The following is a 24,423-nucleotide window of genomic DNA, read 5'->3' on the forward strand; positions in this document are numbered from 1 at the left end:
TGACTTCCATATACCCATCCACTTACAAGGATAAAACCATAAAGTCCATTTATCATAGATCATTTTATTACATCATCTTAGCTCATCTCTAGCTAGAAATTTAGTCCAACTTTCAAAGTGCAACAAGTACTACCATCAATTCAATAATTAGCACATTCTATAAATATGCATATATTAAACCATTCATATAGCTAACAAGAAAACTCTTTCTCCATCAATTCATAATCCTTGCATGTTATCCTATCTTGAATTCCTCTCATAAATCATAAATACACAAGATGTATAGTAAGCAACAAGAACGACACCATTACTTTCCATTCATCGTGAGATCATAATCTATATATAATGTAGGAGGAAATGAGAAATACAATAATGTCTTTTCTAAAAATGTCACTTATGCATCATGAAATGACCACGTCTATGTAACATGATAATTTATAGGTCAACATCCTTCTATGAGTTACCAATCCCTAAACATAGTTGATAAAGTCATGGTAAAATAAATGATAACTTTTGTGTATGAAAAACACATATGTCCATTCTTTTCTATGGTTTAGCCCAACACTTAAATGTTGATTTAACATTGTGTAACTAATGTAAATGCATATAGTTTTTCCTCTCTCTCTCTTTTTAAAAAGAACCTATATAGAAGATTTCGATACTCTGTTCAAATGTTGGAGTAAAGTTTAAACAGAACATAAACACTTGAAGAAGAATCAATGGTAGTCGTATCCATCATGGTGTTCTAAGTACACAATTTCTCTTTCTCCCTTGATTTGGGATGGCTCCTAAGTCAATATAATAGTGGATAAAGGCACTATCTAATTTATGACTATTTCACTATGAAAACTGTTAAAAATGGCTCAAACTTAATCCATGTTTATACAATACCATATAAATGCACATAAAAACAATATTTCCAAGTGTAGAATAGTAGGTACAATGATACAACTTAGTTCCTGAGTATCTCATGATATTAGTGAGTTAGTCGATGTCTTACATAAGAATTTAGTTACCCATACTGATAAGAGTAATGTTCAAAAGATATAAGAGTCCAACTTTAACACTTATCCGCAATGTGGTAATGAGCTGAGATTACATTCAGGCTTCAAATATGCATTCCCTGTTGTAAGATTTGTCTTCTAACTTTAGAGTTGTGTCGTGCCTCAGTATTGAACAGAAAAAAAAAAAAAGTTTAGCATATCAAAGGCATAACCTAGCTTTAGGGGTATTAAAGAAACCTACAGTGTCGCTGACGACATGACTTCTAGATTTTTAGTTTAACACCTCTGGATCATTCTATTAAATAACAACACTATGGCTTTAACAGCAACCAGTATGGTTAACAGGGTAACAGTACGGTGTCATCACAATCACAACCATTCATAACTTTACAGGCTACAACAATATTGTTTAAATCAGTCACAGAAATACGTATAAATGTAAAAATTATTCACACAGCAATTCTAGTTTCCAATGAAAGGTGTAAATTGTTTTAGAGTACACTATTAACATCATAATCTGCTCCAGCATAACGTTTATTTTTGTTTTGCATTGAATAGCAACAGCTTATCGCAAAAGTCAGCAACTTATCGTATCACACCAATGATAAAGGAAAGGGATACAACAGCAATACGTGAAAGGGAGAAGCACATGCATAATTATAAAACCAATCAAAGTTAAAAGACTCCAGCAGAGCTTAATAGCAGGGCATAAATAATATCATTTACTAAGGCAAACGGAAGGAGAAAGGATTTCAAAGCTTCCACATTCACTGAGTTATACAACATGGAACGTCCAAACACATGCCAACCCAGTTTAAACAAGGATTACATTTTTCTTCATACTATTACTAATCAAAAATGAAAAAATTCCAGTAACAACTCATTTTCAAGAAAGTAATACAAAAAGTAGATGGAGGCAGAACGTTAAGCAAAAGGAAACCTAGAAGATTGTGACTTCTGTTAATACTATTGCTCCTACCGATTTTCTTCCCTAAGGCCCACTCCTGCTATAATGACTTCCAAGGCTGTAGATGACCTTCCTTCCTATATTGTTCTCACTTTTCTCTCCCCCCATTTCTTCCAAACCCTATTCTTAACGCTATTTTTCCAAAAAATGTCGTTGTCAACTGACCTAACTGCCCCTTAGCACTCATGCGGAAATGTGTAATATATCCTCCAATTTTTAACAAATGTCTTTATATGAGAACATCTCAATTTTTTTTTTAACAACATTTGTAACTGTTTCTTTTTAAAACTTCCATTTTTCGTTCATCGGTTGTAATGGAATCTAATTTAACAATGATTTAGTTGTTTTAGTCTAGGTGGCAATTTAATACTGAGTTATTCGAAATGAGAGGGAGTGGGGTTGTGACATCCTCCCCCCCTTAGAAAATGCATCGTCTCGATGCAAATGTGCAAGAAATCATAGTCATATTCATATAATTTCAAGAATTCTATATTTTAATGATCAATAATCTAACTTCTATTATTCATAGTAATAAATGCATTCACATTGATGACTTTCATCTACGCAAATAAATTTAAAATTTCACTTCCTTAAATGAGATTTTCTTTCAATTCCTTCTAATAAAATGAACACATACACTCTCATGGAAACTACATATATATTTTTTAAAGACAATATTAGCACATATTGAAGTAATAAGTAAAGAGAAAAATAACACACATTTTATATAAGCACATGTATAAGTAATCATTTCAAGAACATTTTCTACATTTGAGTGTGTGAATTCCATTACCATTCTATAGTTTTACAAGATTAGAAGTACCTCTCTCCAACAATATTCCCCCTTTCTTATAATGTGCCATTCCCTCTGTTACATTACAGGAACAACACCCAATGTTAGTCTATCATATATTATAAATCAAATTGACTTTCCAATGAAATATAAAATCATATACTTCCTTGTCTCAAGAAGTCTCAAAATTTCTAACATATTGACTTAAAATCACATGATATCACACACATACCTATGCACTTACCATACCCTGGCATCACCTGTGGATTTATTTTTCCTTGCTAGTAGGTACTTCTTATCCACATCTTGCCATACTAATTAGTATCTCAAGATCAACTCAAATATTAGTAGTCAAAAATTTTGTTCAACTTATGACTTCTTAACTCGTCTTATAATCACAAGCCATATGTACCACACATACCATCTAACATGTGCTCGCTCAGTGAGTAATTATCCATATCAATAGACCAATGTCCACGAAACATAATCAAGTAATGCAATCTCATTGCATCTAAGTCATCCTCATTAGATCATCATGAAATATAATGACATCCACATATAACATCATTAATCTAATCATCAACATTTAATCATCATTATGCATCTAAATGCGTGCATAGTTGACATCCATATGTATTTACATCTTAATGCGTCATATAGCTCCAATTAACAACATACATTTAACCAATATCATCGATAGATCAAGGATAGAAGATCACACAATCAAATGTGTCAAGAAACATTAACCCAAGTTCTACATCAATAGATAGTTCAACGAAATTCAAAACACACATGTCATTCATTGACCAAGTTGACTAAATAAAATAATTCAGCAACTTTCTATAAGTAGAATTCACATGCATGGTGGATCATCACATATACTGATGCAAAAATATTATCAAAATAGATAAAAGATGGATCTATACATACCCGGCTACATCCTCATAGGAAGACCATATTTTCATACACTTTCCACATAGGCCAAAAAGTCAAATCAGGTTAGTCAAAAGTCGTCTAAACAAATACAATATCTTCCAATTAAGTTTGCAACTTCATTCTACTTTCCAACTTACATGTCAAAATGATAGGTGCAAATAAAGTTATGTTTCATAACCAATTATCGACCAAATTGTCGAACACAACATATCATCACATGACTATGCCATAAATGAAAATATTAGAAGAAGTTGACCATGTCTTGTTAAGTACACATTATCATTTGCAAGGTTCACATAAATAAGTAAACTATAGCTTGATGAGTTAACATTTGTTTCACTGCCATAATCAAGGATTAACAATAATTATCCATTTACAAATGTAACACATGACATTATCCAAGGAATCCATCCATCAAAAGCATGATTTACTAAATATACGAAGTATAATGTAAAGCATCATACCTCAATGGGCATCATAGAAAATGTCGACCTACATGTAGAACATGGAACAATAAGCACATCATGAAGGCGCAATGTCATCTATCATATGTTCAGCACCATTAAGTAAATCATCTAGGTATGCTCGCCAATCACCTGCAAGGATTAGTAATCCAATTTTTTATCAAGTGAGTGACCTTAGGCCCTCACACCCATGTTGTACCATAGTGTGCTGAACCAACATATAAGCACATGTTGTGATGTATGACCTTTACACCATTAAATCATCACATAATGATGTAATTAAGTACATCTCAAATGATGAGCAAGACAATCAAACTGAGATGACATTTCCATTGTGGTCTTCACTCTCCAAAGCTGTAGGACGTCTCCCACTTGCTTCTTGAGATGGAAGTATGGCCTAGGCACTTTAACCTTGCCAACCACAGAGTGAATACTTTCCTCGATATTCTTCCTAACTCGAAGAATACCCCGACCCTAACACGAGAAGCCTAGCTTCCCAGAACAAGATGGATCGGATGGATCTGGTGCGACCGTGTAACATTTCTACATTGCAACCATGTGCCTAGTAGTCTAAACACAGAATGTTGCTGGGAAATAAATAACTACATATCTACACATATGTAGTAAAAGAAAAAGAATTCCAAATAGGTATAACCATGTGTCACATATACAGTATTTGGAAAAATTAAAATGGCTTGGCCAAGCACTTTCAAAATCCAAAATTACCTGTAGAAGAAACAAGAAAAGACATGTATCCATTCTACAAAACTGGCAGATAGGGAAACTAAACATGAAGATATCCACCTATCTGTCCCATAATTGCTACATTACACCCTTCCATGAAGGAAAATACACAACATCTAACCTTCCCTGCACATTCGGTAAACACATTGGAAGGTAAGCTTTCCAAAATAAAAAATAAAAAATAACATAAGATAAATGCAAAAGGAAGAATGGCATGTTCTTCACAATCTACTCCCTTATATATCCTATCAATGTGCCACAATGAACATCATAGATGAAATCACTTCCAAATCACAGAACTAGCAACATCAAAAATACGTGCACACACCCTAGCCACCTCAAGATCAAAGAAATTTTAAAAACAAGATTCATAATTCTTAAGTAAAAGTCCAAAAGGAGATACAACCAAGATAAAAGTGGTCAAGAGTCAAGTAAATAGCTCACATAAGACTTTGGTGGCTTGGTGGTCACAAAGAACATAAAATTTCAAGCTAGTCCTTCATCACCTCCAAGTTCATGAAATTGAACATAATAAAATGAAAACTCAATTCACTTAAAGCACAATGACTCTCACTAGTCACTAAGAGGGAGTAGATGTTTAACAACATCTTATGAGTTGATAAGAACATAACCAAACTTCTCATGCATTACATGCAATACTCTTGCAATTGAAATCCATGTTCTTCCTACTTATTATATTAGATTAATCAACGAGCCTCATGAATCTGGCATAAAATAGAAATAAATTCTTCCATTGCATGTGCATCACATGTCATTTACATAATAAAAAGATATTTTGCATTGTTATCACAAGCTGAATCTTCGTTTGGTAGGCTCTCATAGCCTAGTGCAAAAGTCAACCATCCTTTGACTATCTCAATAGTTCAATTCCAATACGCTCATTATATCATCAAATGGTTTAAAATACATATAATCATAAAGATATGAGGTATGCAATTTAGCAGTCATTCCATAAACTTTCCATTTTGTCAATCTTTTAAGGAATGAAATTTTTTAACTCGCAATTATGACATGCATAAGGAACATCAAATCCTTCTATGTCTAATGTAATCATAGCTAAGACACATCATGTAACTCATGTCATCAACTCGTACTGTATAAAGTAAACAAATTGACTTACAATTCTATGTCTAGCATAGTGAACTCAAGGCCCAAGTGTGGAACCAAGAGCTCTGATACCATATGTAACAACTGCCCCTGCAAAACAATGCCACATCAGCAATCTCCGTAATATGTGAAAAATCAATGAGAGTCAAAGTCTTTTGAATATTGACCAGTCAATATTAGTCGATTAACTACCATTAATTTTAAGTAAATTGATACATATACATATATGCTCAAAATTTAAAAGAAATTGTAAATTCGTTACCCGATTACTAATACCAAATACCAGATACCAGGTGGTATAACCATGACAACCAAGTTGAAAGGAGCTCCAAAACCTGTCTAAGAACATAAGGGCGAGAATATTGTAGGAGTGCTTTACCACCCTACCATGAAGCTGTTAAGCTTCCCCAGAATCTTTCCTGGCATGAAAGATACCCAGCCCGGCAACGAGATAGTCTAAACAAGTAAAACTTAGAAGAGTAATGGAATTGTGCTACACAAATAATGTCAAAACATTAATCGGTCAATAAAACAACATTTTCTTAGTTATCACCTCAGTTTCACAGTCCCATCTCCATCATTTATAAAAATAAAACATAACAAGGTATATCCAACATTGACTTCCATATACCCATCCACTTACAAGGATAAAACCATAAAGTCCATTTATCATAGATCATTTTATTACATCATCTTAGCTCATCTCTAGCTAGAAATTTAGTCCAACTTTCAAAGTGCAACAAGTACTACCATCAATTCAATAATTAGCACATTCTATAAATACGCATATATTAAACCATTCATATAGCTAACAAGAAAACTCTTTCTCCATCAATTCATAATCCTTGCATGTTATCCTATCTTGAATTCCTCTCATAAATCATAAATACACAAGATGTATAGTAAGCAACAAGAACGACACCATTACTTTCCATTCATCGTGAGATCATAATCTATATATAATGTAGGAGGAAATGAGAAATACAATAATGTCTTTTCTAAAAATGTCACTTATGCATCATGAAATGACCACGTCTATGTAACATGATAATTTATAGGTCAACATCCTTCTATGAGTTACCAATCCCTAAACATAGTTGATAAAGTCATGGTAAAATAAATGATAACTTTTGTGTATGAAAAACACATATGTCCATTCTTTTCTATGGTTCAGCCCAACACTTAAATGTTGATTTAACATTGTGTAACTAATGTAAATGCATATAGTTTTTCCTCTCTCTCTCTTTTTAAAAAGAACCTATATAGAAGATTTCGATACTCTGTTCAAATGTTGGAGTAAAGTTTAAACAGAACATAAACACTTGAAGAAGAATCAATGGTAGTCGTATCCATCATGGTGTTCTAAGTACACAATTTCTCTTTCTCCCTTGATTTGGGATGGCTCCTAAGTCAATATAATAGTGGATAAAGGCACTATCTAATTTATGACTATTTCACTATGAAAACTGTTAAAAATGGCTCAAACTTAATCCATGTTTATACAATACCATATAAATGCACATAAAAACAATATTTCCAAGTGTAGAATAGTAGGTACAATGATACAACTTAGTTCTTGAGTATCTCATGATATTAGTGAGTTAGTCGATGTCTTACATAAGAATTTAGTTACCCATACTGATAAGAGTAATGTTCAAAAGATATAAGAGTCCAACTTTAACACTTATCCGCAATGTGGTAATGAGCTGAGATTACATTCAGGCTTCAAATATGCATTCCCTGTTGTAAGATTTGTCTTCTAACTTTAGAGTTGTGTCGTGCCTCAGTATTGAACAGAAAAAAAAAAAAAGTTTAGCATATCAAAGGCATAACCTAGCTTTAGGGGTATTAAAGAAACCTACAGTGTCGCTGACGACATGACTTCTAGATTTTTAGTTTAACACCTCTGGATCATTCTATTAAATAACAACACTATGGCTTTAACAGCAACCAGTATGGTTAACAGGGTAACAGTACGGTGTCATCACAATCACAACCATTCATAACTTTACAGGCTACAACAATATTGTTTAAATCAGTCACAGAAATACGTATAAATGTAAAAATTATTCACACACAGCAATTCTAGTTTCCAATGAAAGGTCTAAATTGTTTTAGAGTACACTATTAACATCATAATCTGCTCCAGCATAACGTTTATTTTTGTTTTGCATTGAATAGCAACAGCTTATCGCAAAAGTCAGCAACTTATCGTATCACACCAATGATAAAGGAAAGGGATACAACAGCAATACGTGAAAGGGAGAAGCACATGCATAATTACAAAACCAATCAAAGTTAAAAGACTCCAGCAGAGCTTAATAGCAGGGCATAAATAATATCATTTACTAAGGCAAACGGAAGGAGAAAGGATTTCAAAGCTTCCACATTCACTGAGTTATACAACATGGAACGTCCAAACACATGCCAACCCAGTTTAAACAAGGATTACATTTTTCTTCATACTATTGCTAATCAAAAATGAAAAAATTCCAGTAACAACTCATTTTCAAGAAAGTAATACAAAAAGTAGATGGAGGCAGAACGTTAAGCAAAAGGAAACCTGGAAGATTGTGACTTCTGTTAATACGATTGCTCCTACCGATTTTCTTCCCTAAGGCCCACTCCTGCTATAATGACTTCCAAGGCTGTAGATGACCTTCCTTCCTATATTGTTCTCGCTTTTCTCTCCCCCCATTTCTTCCAAACCCTATTCTTAACGCTATTTTTCCAAAAATGTCGTTGTCAACTGACCTAACTGCCCCTTAGCACTCATGCGGAAATGTGTAATATATCCTCCAATTTTTAACAAATGTCTTTATATGAGAACATCTCAATTTTTTTTTTAACAACATTTGTAACTGTTTCTTTTTAAAACTTCCATTTTCCGTTCATCGGTTGTAATGGAATCTAATTTAACAATGATTTAGTTGTTTTAGTCTAGGTGGCAATTTAATACCGAGTTATTCGAAATGAGAGGGAGTGGGGTTGTGACACATTGTTAATGATCAAATGAATAACTAGAAGAATTTGGTCACCCACTTACAAGAGAAATAATAGTTTTGTTATGATTCTATCATATACTTATAAAAATGCTTAACATGATAAAATTGACCGTAGCTATTATATATTATATATCTATAATATACTTGATGAGACAACATAGGGTTATATACAGTATTTGTCTTTTAATTCAAACGCGTGTCCAAGGAATCAAAATAATACAAATTCACAAAATCCATAAAAGAATATGAAAATTGCACCAAAATCCTATGCATCCATGACTTATCTCATTCATTTTACATTTTTACATAATGTGGTAATCGTAAGCAAGTTATAAAATTATCGTATCGTTCCATTCAAACACTAATATCTTCACCTTATTAATTGCACTTAATTTACATATTTGCTCGATGATTATGAAATGCAACAAATTTGATCAGTGAATGTTGACTAAAGAAAGATCTAGTCTCCATGTAAAGAAATTTATCTTGAATAAGCAGCCAATGGACACGAGATCATATTGTTTCTCCATCATTTATGAATATTTACTTTAAGACTATTTAACAAAATGTAATACATGTACGAGATCTCCGCATATCACAAACATAGATTAATTGCGACATTATACACTTCAATGTCTGTATTTATTGGAAACTGTATGGTCAAGAATTTTAAGGTGATGGTCCACTTTATTTCTACAATAGATGTATGAATTTCATCTAGTGCCCCATCAGCATAAACATACCACATATAAATAGAAAACGGTGGAATTTTATGCTCTTCAAACGTCACCTCAAAATAATGCAGTCCCCTATATACAACTGAACAAATTAAAAGCAAATAAATATCTCTACTTTGACAGAAACTATGTAGAAATAATAGATTTTGTAAAACAACTGTTATTAACCATAATATATTATGGCTTCACCCAGAGGGCCTGAAGAAAATGTGAACCTGAAGTTCAACAGTCAAAAAGCATTTTTGTGCTAAGCCCTTGAGCCTTCACGAGAGATTAAGACTATTGCCTCGAGTAAAACCACAGTTCAAATCGTGTATGGTGCATTGTGGAGTTCGGTCTAAGGACAGAAAAGCCAGCGGCCCTAAAGCATCCAAGGTCCCATGTTGCCAATGGCAATTCCATATACAGCCAGATACATGGAGAACTTTTCCAAGAAAAAATAATACAACTAACTCATATGTTGAGGGCATCTATGCAGAGCACATAGATGCACTAACAAATTGCAATCAGCCATGTTGATCAGCTTCAAGTCTTGTCCACAGTACCACCCACACACTTGCATTTGCTCAGACCATCTATAGGTTTGTATGAACATTCAGGCAATTTCGCATTGCTAAAATGAACAAGAAAATTTGAGCATAGCAGTTGACTGCATTGAAACTAGACCAACTTATCAGCTGCTACAACCTTGAAGCATTCTTTCAACAACTATTTACATATTGGAGATCCTTCTATAAATGACAGACTGTAATATGATGTGTACGCAATGGTACTCTAAATTTCTTTTATCTGCTACATGAGATATCATACGGTAAACTTATGTCTATTGGACCCGAGAAATTTAATGCTTTGCTGACCCTTAGATGCCTTGCAAAATGCAGGTAAATTTTCAGGTGCAACTTTAGTATAATCTGGTGTATTGAATTTATGGTTTTAGTTGTTGAAGCCCTAACAAAAACTGTTGGCCCTGATAATTCAGATCATGCATACATTTTCCTTGGCGAGCAGCTTGTCAACTTATGTTTCAAGAAGTCAGAAGAGCTGGAAAAGCAGAGAGGTGGAGCCATCACCAAAGGATCTCAACTCAGCTGACTTCACAATGGCTCGACAAAGTGGACAAGTTCTCTCCCTCTCAAACCTGAGCAGAAAGATTCAGATAGTTCAGAAAAAAAAAAAAAAAAATGATTGGTTTCATTGCACATACATCTATGATAAGTATCCACTTTGACAATATATGTATATCGAGAGTAAGGCAATATTTAATGAAAAACAAACAGATAAAAAAGATTTCAAAAATATTATATAAGTAAAGGAAATTACCATTCAGATACGCAGTCATCACAAAATATATGCTTACAACGTAGCAAGATCGGTGCATGCATTTTCTCCTGACAAATAGCACAAAGATCTCCAGCTGCAACAACCTGATACAAGTAACCCTGTTAACAACACACAAGCTACCACAAGCAGACCAGCAGAATAACTCAAGGATTACATTTAAAAATTTGACGAACATTATGACCAGATAGTTTCTTTCCATTTGCAGCAAACATCTAGTTTCTTTCCATTTGCAGCAAACATCATCCTTTCCAAATTAAGAGTAATTTAAATTTAAGGATTTGAAATATAACATACTTCAAATAACATATCAAGCAAGATCTATGCTGTTAAACTTGTCCAAAGTAAAATTTTAGTTTCTGAAACAAGGGGGCCAAAAGCACGAGTAATTGGAGCCAGATATATAGACTAAAGTTTTGACGTTTATTCGTCCAGATCCCAAGTATCTACACTGAATCCTCTTTCTCCATTTGAAATACAACATTCTTTGAGTTTGAGAACCCAAGGCTTCGAGAATTTGTGTTTCCTTGAATGCAATCTCAATTTGCATATTAAAGGTTGTAATGCAGTAAGTCCAAATAGGTATTAAATCATTTATGGACATGGAAGCAAAGCATCCATAGAAAAGGGTTTGTAAATATGAACATATCTCCTATGAAATTCCTGCATATATCTGTTTAAAATATGCATACGCAACTGATTACTGGTCCCAATTGTTGCCCCATTTTAGGTGGGAAAATAAATGTTACCACTTATATTCCATTCTCCCCAGATTTAAGTAAGCTCTGGGTTTTAGAACAACAGAATTAGACATATACATTGCAAACCAAAGCTATCAGAGAGTAGCAGTCCTTCAACAGGAGAACTGTAAGATTTATAGACTGATGAGGTTAGTTTCATTTCAATTTTAAAATGGAAGAAGCCAATAGTCCAAAGTTGCATGGACACAGATAGGTATTGATATGTCGAATTTCATCCATGAAGTTTTGAGTTTCAGCAAATTTTTACCCTTTCCAAACTTTATGATATTTATATAATATTGTTATTTATAATAATACTATTTTATTTTAAAATAAAGTTGAGTTATTTAGTTTAATTATTTAGCAATTTCAAACTATTTTAACAATTCTCTTACTTATATTAAAAAATTGTACAAGTAAAATTTAATGTCAATTTTTTTCCGAATTTTTTCCCTTGCCGAAATTCATCTGAATTTTATGATCAAGGAACTTGAGTTTGAATTCGAACCTTGTGACTTAGGATACGACCAATTTTTAAGGACCCTCAATATGGATATGACATTCATAAAAATAAAAAATAGAAAAAACACAATTTTCTAAATTATTAGAGGATTTTTTAATATTTTAAAAAGCACTATAGACATAATTGGTATAAACATAATTATAAGTTTTTTTAACAATTTACATTGTGAAAACAATTATAAAGTTGCATTGAAAGATAATTCAAAGAAATCAGTTGCTGAACTAGAAAAATATTTCATTTATCTTTCTCTTCAGGTGTAGGTATTGTTTATGCCAAAAAAGAAATGCATGATTGAAGTTTTAAATCAATTTTTATATATGTGTCCAGGAAGGTAGGAAAATCAAGGCTAATATAGCACATGTGGGTGCAGTACCCGATGTGTGTCCATGCCGTATTGGACATGGATATAGAGATACGTGTCCCAGGGAGGGACGGGTGTTTCCGGCTACTCTGGCTAAAACGATTGTACAGTTTGTATATATTATAAATTTAAAATGGAAGTATACGAATATAGATTACTAGATTTGTAGGCAAAAAAAGCATTGTAATACCTCAAAAAAAAAAATCAGAGCTAATTCTCTGTCTTCCAAGTTTCGGTTAGATTTAAGTTAATCTCCTGTTTTTCTGAGACCAATGTGTGCTGTGTCAAATGTCATACAGAAGTTAAATACTACATAGGGAAAACATTGAACAATATTAAAAATGGGCAGAGTAGCCAGAAACACCTCTGCCCATCCCTGGGTACCCGTATCACCGTATCCATGTCCAATACAACATGGACACACATTGGATACCACACACACAAGTGCCTAAAAAACTTTATTTTCCAGCCTTCCTTGACACTGATGATTTTTTTTAAATTGATGTAAACATTCCTAAAACTAAAGTTAAAAACATCAATCATGCAACAAAAATTGGTATTTTAAAAAACCTACACCAAAAGAGGAAGACAAATGAAATTTTTTTCTATTTCAACTTTACTACTTTCTCAATATTGTGAATTATTAAATCAAATTATAATTATGCATCTCTATTTATTATTGCTTTTAAAATAATAAAAAACCCTCCTCTAATAACTAAGAAATTTGTGTTAATTTTATGTGTATGGGTTTTTAATGCATATCATATCCAACCGTATCCATAATGGGGTCTTCAAAAATAGTCGTATCCATATCTGAAACCATATCTGTATCCATATCCGTGACATGCAACTTTGAAAATTGATCTCAATTTTGACAAACCAATTTAAACACATCAGATTACGCCGTTTATTTTTCTTTTTTGATATTCAATCCTGTCTGGAATCTCCTAAAGCTGTAGGAAATAAATAAAAGAGAACACCATTTTTTAACTCATATTTAATTAGTTAGAACAGTCAAACAATTTTGCAATGACTTGCATATTTGTTAAAGCATATGACTGAGTCAAGAATAAAAATGAAATGGCCAACTCAAGAATTGTACAGACCAGATAAATTAAATAGTTGCAGGCTGCAGCTGTCTCAATGACAGGGCATCAGTGTTGGGTTGATATGTATCTGCTGTTCCACAGACCATTTTGTTATTGACATGAATGGGTCTTAATAGTGTTTGGGTTATAGACCAAACATCAAAAAAGGCATGTTTTCTCTTTGTTCAGTAAAATCTAGGAATGATAAATTGCTTGACTTAGTCATAAAGATCAAAACTCGAATCAAAAATAGAAGACCCATGAATAGAGAATCAGGACCTATTCCCTAAGATGAGTTATTATGTACACAGTCAATTGCTACATATTTTCTAAGCAATAAAAACCTAACACAAACTTCAGAAAACCCATGATATACCACCTTAAGAAAAAGAAAAATACCAAAAAATCCTTTATTGCTATCTCAATATTGGTTCTCATCTTAAATACTATTAACTAGATTCCTGGATATTCATAAAGATTTTGTTCCTCCTCTATCCAAGAAGACAATTGAACAATTAAAGGTCTAATGGCCAGTCCTACCATGTCAGACCAGCAATCAATGGGCAATTGAGTTACGGATAGTATCAATTTTCCCTTTATTCTCTTAAATGTCAACAATTGGCACAGATAAAGCAATAGTTGCCACCTTACCATCCCCCTCAATAATTTTTTGATATTCATTTTTACTTCTGGAACTAGAGAACATTCAAGCTTTGATAATTTTTTGTTTTCTTTTTGTATCCTTTAGCATTCTATTAGATTCTCTTTAACTTTGAACACTCCCTTGCCTTCACTAAGCTTCATCAACTGACTACAGTCCCATTGACCATTCACAGGTAAATTACTATTAGTGATGTTGTATATTTCAATCCTTATAAATAATATTGGGTAGTCTTTAAAAATAAATTTCAAAGTTGTGCATGAATCACCATACCTCTTCTGCAGTTGCATGTGATCCATACTGCATTTCTTTATGTGATAAGGCTTTCAGTGCTGCAAAAGAAGCCTGCACCTAAATCAATGATTGATGAAAATTTATTAGAAATTATGTTTCAGGCAATTTAATGGAGCAATATACAACAATAGTAATAACAAAATATTAAAAGGAAAGCAAGATTAAAAAATGGGCCAGGTTGAAATTCAGTTAAACCCACATTGTTTACAATCATTAATAAAAAGCTCCCCAAGACTTCAGCGGAAGCACACAGAATCAAGAGAAAAAATCCCTGCACACAACTCAAAACTCGTGCCTGGCTAATGTGCCATGTTGGACCCTGAGACTCAGTGGTCTTGTGCAGATCTCACCAAGAGACCCACCAAACCTTCAGGTTGGATTCACAAGTCCCAAGCAGAGACTGAGGTGAGTTAAAAAAGGCATTACAGGGCTTAAAATATCATACTTTTCATTTTTTCAGTCAAGCAGTTTGTTTTTCACCATTTTTTCAGTCAAGCAGTTTGTTTTTCACCATTTTTTCATTCAGCGTGTACTTTCTCAGTGGACGAAATTGGTTATTGGATGACGGGGAATTTGAAAGGATCCAATTATCAATAGTTCATTAAAAGCTGTAAAATTAAAAAATAATTATTTTGGTTTGACATTCAATCTCAATCCCAAGTAATGCTACTATGATCAACATAGACTTAAGTGTCTAAAACTGTAAACCAAGGGTGATGCATAAGAAATCACACACTCTGAAAGCTTTGCAAATGGGTAGAGAGGATGGAAGCAGAAAAGCCAATCTATGACAGCCCTAGACAAAGCGTAAAAAAATTTTATTGGGTAACAGGGTGTACTAGAGTAAGGAGTGATGTAATAAGAAAAAATAAAAGAGGTAACCTTACATTAGTTTTTTTTTTCGAAGTCATGAGTTTGTTTTTTTCTATTTTCAATTTTCAATTGCATGTTGTTTCACAAAACAAAACAATGTCGAGCAGCAGCAATCGAGTAGTGAGCATGATGAGATGAAAGTCAGAAAAAAAAAAATTAAAAGGTGAGAGTTTCAAGCTCACTTGAGGGTTCATCAAGGTTCGGAAGTGCTGGTGTAATATAAGTGTTGGACCTAGTGATAACCTCACCTAGGTTATAAGTACACTTTATCACTAAAATTTACTTAGTAATTACCTCACACTTTAAGAGCATCTCCACTTTTGGCGTTTTTGTCATGTTATCACTTATCTATCTCAAGCGGATCTTCCTCCTTTAGAGGTATTGTTTGTCACATTATCACTAATCCACCTTATGTGAATGATCGTTTGTGCATTGCATGGTATTATGATACTTTTCAATGTCTTGTGGATTCAACTTGCTTGTATATGCAAGGTGAATCATGTACATTTTCATGAGAGGGAGGGAGGAAGTGAAGTGGGTAAGGGTGGAAGTGGAGCGGGTAAGGGTGGGCGAAGAGAGAGAGAATAGGATAAGGAGAGGGAGAGGGGGGCCTTCGAGAAGTTTGAACATATTGACAATATTCTTCTTGATGATGATGCCTTAGAGGAGTTTGAGCATGTTGCAACACTTGAGAGTATGATGATCCAAAGACTCCATCTCTAGCTCCTACTTCTCTAGTTAAGATCACACATTCATCTTGAGTCATTGCAAGCGGTATCTATTCATCTTTTGTCGGTGATTCTAATGAGTCATTGCAAGAGGTATCTATTCATCTTCCTGATTGAGGTTCCTATTTGACATACATTGGTTCATCGTTTGTGGAGTCTTACATTTCAGATTTACGAGACACATTTGACGAAATTTCTCTTTGCTAAATTGTCTTTAGCAATTAAAATTCATGAGTCTCCTTCATTTGATTTCTCACATCATGTAATCTAGTATGATCATGCTTATGTTATGGTTTTTTGAACTTTTTTCAAGCTTTGAGGCTCCTCCTCAATTTTCAAAGACATCTCTTCTATTTGAAGATAATTGAGGCACTAGTGTTGTCACATCATCTTTATCTTTGGAGTTTTTTCAAAATCAGTTTCTAGTAGTTCCTTGCTTGTCACCTTCTCTTGTGATTGGGTATGTACCTGATTGGCTTGTCACATCTTCATCATCCAACGAGTTGATAACATATGAACAAATTTTTATAGACATTTGCATCCTAATTTGGATTCCACATCCTAATTCCTCTCCAAAATGGAAAGCATTCTCCCATTTGTACTTGGCTTATCTTTGTACGTGTTGGACTATTTTGTCATCAAGTCCTCCCCATTTTTGTAAAAAAATATTTATTATGTGGGATATTTTGTCTCTCTTCTTCCTTCCTAAGGGGGATACTTGTATTACGATAACAGATAAGCTTCTATTATTGGTTAATGGTTATCTATTTGTAATCTATTGTAAAAATTAGAATGTTTCGAATATTAGTTATTTTGTAGTTATCTATTAGCTTTCTTTTAGCTAGAATAGAATGTTTCTATTCTTTACAATTGTTTCCTAAGGAAATATCGTTTTATTCTTTTGTATATATTGACCTCTTGGTCTCTATTAATATCAAACAAATATTTAGCAATTACTTTGTAATATGGTATCAGAGCCAATTCTTTGAATTTTTGAGAAAAATATTATAATTTCTTGTTCGAAATTAACAGAGCAATATTTTTCAAAATTATTTTCTTTGATATATGCTTCTTATAGCCATTTTTTGCAAATGTTTTTTTTTTTTGGCAAATTTCGGCCATTTTTGTGGTTTGATTGCAATAGGGTCGTTTTTGTTCAAAACCCTAATTATTTGTACTGGGTCAAAAAAAATTATAGATTCTAGGTGGGTTTTTCAAGATTTTAATTGGGTTGTCGTTTGTTTTTTCTAGGTACCTCGATTTCATGCCTTAACTTTCGAGCTAGTGGATCTAGAAACCGACAACATATTCTTTTTGAATTTTTCGAGCTCTCTTCTGGGTACCCCTTCAAATATTTTTGGGTCTTCCATTTTTTTGCCTCAAAGTACATGCCTTCACAGATTTTCATGTTTTTCATTGAAAAACGTGCTATGGCATCTTTGACTAATTTTTTGCTTTAGAGCAATTCAAAATTCAATGGTCGGAATTATGGCACTTGGGAGATCACATTGTTTTGGGTGTTACATAGCGTCCAGTTGCCCCTAGTATCAATCAGGATACATGGGATGTGAATAATCGGGAGACAGTGACGCTTCTCAAATTATCCGTAGCTAATGATCAACTCTCTCAAATTCCATCCGACAAGACAACTATCGAGATATGGGCACATCTCAAAAATAATCATGAGACTTCTGACAAAAGCAAAGCTTTCTTTTTGAAGAACACTTTGTTTTCTATTATCATGGATGAGCAAACATCACTCCAAGCTCACCTGAATAGGATTCGAGAAATCCGTGATCAATTGCTTGCCATTGGTCGCAAGATGGAGGAAGAGGACATTGTGGTCATCACTCTTAGAAGTTTACCCAAGTCCTATTAGCATTTTATCGAGACTCTCAACATCACTTCTTCTGGTGTTGATCTGTAGTTCACAGATCTCTGCACGCTCCTGCTTCAGCAAGATCAGTGGAAACAACAGTTTGGTGGTAGTTCCAGCTCCACCTCCTCAGAGCAAGCCTTTGCTCTAAATCTTTTCAGAAGGATAAAGGCAAGTCTCAACAATAATCCTCTACTCCAGATTCAAAAGGCTCCTGGAAGAACATTCAATGCAACTATTGCCACAAGTTTGGTCACATAAATGTTGAATGTCAGAAATGCTTAGCTGCCCAATCTAACCAATCAAGTTTGCAGCCCAAAGCAAACAATATAGAGCACACTGAGCAAACAGAATCTACCTTTTACGCCTTCATGGCTAAAAGAGTTGCACATCATGTGAAGTCGTTTGCCTGGTACATTGATTCGGGTGCCTCTAGTCATTTCACCCACCGCAAAGATTGGTTCACTAACTACTAGCCTTATTTAGATTCTGTTATTTTTGGTGGCAGAGAAGAGTACACCATTGTCAGTAAAGACAACATTCAGATTTAATCTGCTGGGAGAAATGTCATTTTCCTCGATGTGTACTACATTCCAGGGATAGAACTAAATCTACTCTAGGTCAATCAATTATTGTGACATTCTCCACAATTGGATGCCACCTTCAGTTCACATCAATGTACCATCACTGATATGGCGACTCAGTCTATTGTTGCAATGGGTCTTGAGGATCATGGTCTTTTCCGCTTTACTAATTCTGGTGATTCTCGAGACTTAGCTATTGCTGCTCGGCGGTCTTCTGTTAGCACACTTTGGCATCCGTGGTATGGGCATTTAAATGTGCATTATCTCATTCAACTTGCTCGAGAAGAGCTTGTCCTCGGTTTGCCAGAGATTCAGACTCAACAACTTGGAGTTTGTGATGCATGCCAACTTGCGACACCTTTCACCAGTGGCGATTCATGGCAAGCTTCTCTAGTACTTCATCTTGTTCATGCTGACATCTGCAACCCTATGACCACTCTTTTTGTTCTTGGGTCTAGGTATTTTCTGTTGATCGTTGATGATTTCAATAAAAAAATGTGCGTATATTTTCTTAAAAAAAATCAAATGCATTTCTTGTCTTTCAGAAGTTTAAACCTTTAGTTGAAAAAGAGTCTAGGAAATCTATTATTACTCTTATGTCAAACAATGGGGTGGGAATTTTGTTCCAACGAATTCTCTAGCTTCTTGGATACTCATGGCTTCAAATGCCAGTTAACCATACCCCAAACACCACAACAAAATAGTGTAGTTGAACGTCAAAACAGAACAATCACCGAGATGGCTCACTCCATGCTCAAACACAAACATTTTCCGAAGAAGTTCTAGGCAGAAGCAATTAACACTGCAGTGTATCTTTCAAACCAGTCACCCACAGTGGCAGCTAGCGGTAAGACTCCGAAAGAGGCCTACTCAAGTCGCAAGCTCAAAATTAGTCACCTGAAAATTTTTGGCTCCCTTGCTTTTGTTTGGATCCCTAATGCATCTTGCACCAAGTTGGATGCCAAGAGTCAAAAACTCATGCTTGTTGGATACAGTAGTCTTCACAAAGCCTATCACTTAATTGACACTGATACATCTCATCTCCTTTACAGTCGTGATGTAGCTTAAGATGAGCAACGAGGACCATTCATGACTGTTTCTCTTGATCCTGATCCAACAAACCAGCCTATGAAGGCTCATGATTTAGGAGTTAGGCTTCCATTAGGTCCACCTGATGGGAGGGCTCCAGTAGCTCTTGTGGTCTCAGTTATACCAATGATCCCTATACAGACACCTCCAACTTCTCTTGCAAGATCACCCAGATTTGTAGATGCTTTACTAGAGTTTGATCCAAATTCTTCAGACAAGAAACTTGATCATAGAGCATCTCCTAATACTAATGTTGTTCATTCTCCTCTCTAGCCTAAGTGGTGGACTAAGACACTTGCTAATCTTCGTGGTGATGAGCTCATTGATGGGAGAACTGCTCAGAAAAGGAGCAAACCTACAAATTTTGTGAGCTTTGCTCTCATGGCCAACATTCACAGTGTATTTGAACCTCAAACATATTCCGAGGCTAAAGGAATTCCAGAGTGAGAACAAGCCATGACATCTAAACACCAGAGCCTGCTAAAGAATAACACCTGGGTCCTTTGTGATCGTCCACCAGGGAAGAAACCCATTGGCTGCAAATGGGTTTACAAAATCAAATACAAATCTGATGGTACTTTGGATTAGTACAAAGTTTGTTTAGTTGCAAAGGGTTTTTCTCAACGTGAGGGTATTGATTATGATGAGACCTTTGCCCCTACTACAAAGATGAGCACAATCATCGTTTAGTTGGAAAGGTCTTTTCTCAACATCAGGGTATTGATTATGAGGAAACCTTTGCCCCTACTGCAAAGATGAGCACAATCAGATTAGTCCTAGCCATGGCAACAAAGGTTGGTTGGAAGGTCCATCGGATGGACGTCAAGAGTGCTTTCCTGAATGAAGATTTCCACAAAGAGGTCTGCATGACACAATGCCCCTGGTTTCAAGGTTGTCAGTAAAGAACATCAAGTTCTCCGATTAGTGAAAGCTCTCTATGGCTTGAAGCAAGCCCCTCGGGCATGGTACATTAAAATTGACAAGTACCTCAGTGATCAAGGCTTCCAGAGAAGTTCTTTGAACTCAAATTTGTACATCAAGACTACTAACAATGACGTCATCCCTCTGGTTATTTATGTGGATGGTTTGATCATCATTGGTAGTTTGGCATCTTTGACTTAGGGAATCAAACAGAATTTATGCAAGTCTTTTGATATGATTGACCTTGGGCTCATGCACTATTGCCTAGGTGTAGAGGTTTGGCAACAGTATCCTGGTATATTCATCTCTCAGTCCAAATATGCCACAACTCTGTTAGACAATTTTCGTATGCAAGATTGCAAGCCTGCATATACACCCATGGAGAAATGTCTCAAGTTATCTGCCAAGTCTGATTCTCCTCCCATTGATGATACTACATACAGGCAACTAGTAGGTAGCCTCATCTACCTCTCTGCTACTAGGCCCAATATCAGCTTCACAATCAGCCACATCTCATGTTTTATGACAACTCGTAAGGCTGAACATTGGATGGCAGCAAAGCATGTGCTTCATTATGTGAAGGTTACTTCACATTATGGACTTCTTTACTCTCAGAGTTCTAATCCTAGACAAAGTGGGTTCACAGATTCAAATTGGGCATGCTTTGTTGACGATAAAAAGTCAACTTCTGGATATGTGTCCAGTTTGGGATCCAGTGTCGTCACATGGACCAGTAAGAAGCAACAGGTAGTTTCTCTGTCCTCTATAGAGGTTGAATTCAAAGGGACACTCAAAGCAGGTTGTGAAGTTGTTTGGCTTCATCGGATGCTTGGGGATATGCAGATGTCACCAGAAGAACTAACCACTTTATTTGTTGATAACAAAGGCGTTATGAAGTTAGCACGAAATCCAATCTTCCGTAAACGAACCAAGCATGTGGATGTTCACTATCACTACATACAACAACTGGTTGAAGATGGGACAATAGACTTGTCATATGTTTCCTATCACGGATCAGACTACAGACATTCTCACCAAGCCTCTTGGTCCAGATAAGTTTGTTAAATTCAGAGGGCAGCTCGGTGTTGTGGATAGATTAACCATTAAGGGAGGGTATTACAATAATAGATAAGCTTCTATTATTAGTTAATGGTTATCTATTTGTAATCTATTGTAAACATTAGAATGATTCTAATATTAGTTAGTCAATAGTTATTTGTTAGCTTTCTTTAGCTTTCTTTTAGCTAGAATAGAATGCTTCTATTCTTTACGATCGTTTCCTAAGGAAACATTGTTTTATTCTTTTGTATTTATTGACCTCTCGGTCTCTGTTAATATCAAGCAAATATTTACCAATTACTTCGTAATAACTTGATTGTATATACAAGATGCATGTAGTCCTTGGGGGGTCCTAATTCCTCCATGCATCATCATTATTTGTTTCTTCTCTCTTTTGGAAAGGATTTTTTTCCCTTGTGGTTCTCTTCTTTTAATTGTTTGTGAGATATTGCATTTGCTTTGTCAATGGGTACCTAACATGGCTAGGTAGTCAATAACCATTTGCATATTAAGTACCCCCAATTTACACTTAAGGAATGGTGTTGGTGTAATTAAGGTGTTGTAACTGGTGATAACATCACCTAGGTCCTAATTACACTTTACCACTTAAGTTTACTTAATCATCAATTAACACTTTAGGAGCACTCCACTTTCAGAGGTTTTATTATGGTATCACTTATCCACCTCAAGTGGAACTGTCACCTTTACTATTATTATCACACTATCACTTATCCACCTTATGTGGGTGATAGGTTGTGCACTGCATAGTATTATGGCACTTGTCAACATCTTATCTATTCACCTTGTTTATATATGCAAGGTTCGTCATGTACATCTTCATATCCATTATCAATTGTGATGCAATCTTCTTGCTAGTATCTTGTGGAAGTTATCTTGGCCTTTCGGTGATCCCAGGGGTGTTGCAAGTCACCAAAAACTCTGAAAGTTCTATGGTTGAAAGGAAACAGCCACAAAATCCATTTGAGTGCCCTCTTATTCGAAAGGCCTTTTTGATCCCAAAAACATCTTATGCAATTTATGACAATCCTAGACAAAGATTAAAAAATTGTGGGTGTGGGGGTGGGGTGGAGTGGGGTGGAGTGAGGAGGGGTGGGCACTAGAGGGTGGCTGTGTCACATTTGTATAATAGATTTTGGAGGGAGAAACAATATGTTGTTGTCTATTTGGCTTTACAAGAGAAGGGTTGAAGGTTGTTCATTATTTGCACATGAAGACACAATCGAGGAACTTCTACAATGGGAAAGACTGACACAATTGCAAGAGAGATGGTAAGGACAGTGCAGATTTGTTCAATATTCAGGCCAAAAGATGTGGTAGAGTCTTCCATTGCAACACTTTTCTATGCCCATGTCATCCCATTCCATATAGCACATTCTCTTTATTTCAAACAAATGTTCAAAAATGTCACATTTTGTGGACTATAAAATACATACTACGTTTCTTGATAAAGAGTATTCAAATGTGAATTCGGTGATGTAATAGGGCAGGCTGCTTTGTTGTCATGGATACGTGGACCGATATTGGACATCAACCGCTAATCAACATCAAGTCACATGTTTAGCTCAATATTATTTTCTTCAAGCTATTCATTGTTCTAAGAAGTGCAAGGATGCAAAATTCTAATTTCATCTTCTAGGAGATGGCATAGATGGGGTAGGGCTCCAATGTTGTTAAAGTGGTTACTGATTCAGCATGTGTGTGGAAATTAATTGGCATGATGGTGAAGGGTGCTTACAACCTCATCTTTTGGACTCTATGTTGTATTCATATATTGAACAACACATGGAAATAGGCAAGAAAGATAGATTGGATGCAGCAGCAGGTCCAAAAGCTAAGATGTTCAAACGTTTATCAACGCCACACCTCACTCCCTTCAAGACCTTTCCAAAAAAAAAAAAATTGTAAAAATGTAGAGACAAGGTATGTCAATTGTTTCATTTTGTTAGTAAATATGCTTGACGTGCAAAAGACTCTGCAGTTACTGATGGTTAATTCAAAATGCTGTAAGATGCTATACTGCATACACTATGGAAGGAAAGGGTATTAAACAAAAAAATCCTTGATGACTGGTCGTCCAATATGAGATAAGAAATTGTTAATTTTTAAATAACCTGCTCGTTTATTTAAAAAATATACTTTGATTTGTGCTGAATTATTACATTTCTAATTCTAATTTTTTAATTATATGTTTATATAAACTCTAATGGACTTGGAGAGATTTATGAGACATTTGACAACATAATTGGAGAAACCAAAAAAGCAATTTCTAACAAGGATCCTGATTTTGGAATATATGAGCAAACATATTACACCCATTGTGATATGGTGATGGAACACTATGAAAACCCCAATTCATATGACAAAATTTTCCCTAAATCCCATATGGTATGCACCTAAGGCTAGCAGGTTGCCTCCTTGTGATGATGAAGTGGTGAAAAGAGGATAATTGAAGGCCCTTCAAAAGATGTATTCAATTGAAGAGTCTAACT

The 24,423-nt window shown here is 34.8% G+C and overlaps 1 protein-coding gene across 2 annotated transcripts in view; it reads right to left on the reverse strand.

Moving 5' to 3' along the window:
- Window positions 1–9,661: 9,661 nt before the first annotated feature.
- Window positions 9,662–24,423, reverse strand: part of LOC149576109 (uncharacterized) — a 62,468-nt gene continuing 47,706 nt past the window's right edge. For both annotated transcript variants that reach the window (XM_089816327.1, XM_089816324.1), the window contains 3 exons: window positions 14,763–14,840; window positions 11,099–11,202; window positions 9,662–10,916 (listed from right to left, as the gene is read on the reverse strand). In XM_089816327.1, coding sequence (XP_089672453.1) covers window positions 10,811–10,916; window positions 11,099–11,202; window positions 14,763–14,840 — 288 coding nt within the window. In that variant the 3' untranslated portion in view covers window positions 9,662–10,810. The remainder of the gene's footprint in view (window positions 10,917–11,098; window positions 11,203–14,762; window positions 14,841–24,423) is intronic.

This window comes from Cupressus sempervirens, chromosome 1, assembly GCF_028749045.1.
Source record: "Cupressus sempervirens isolate cs-2001-9-10 chromosome 1, ASM2874904v1, whole genome shotgun sequence".
Lineage (NCBI taxonomy): Eukaryota > Viridiplantae > Streptophyta > Pinopsida > Cupressales > Cupressaceae > Cupressus > Cupressus sempervirens.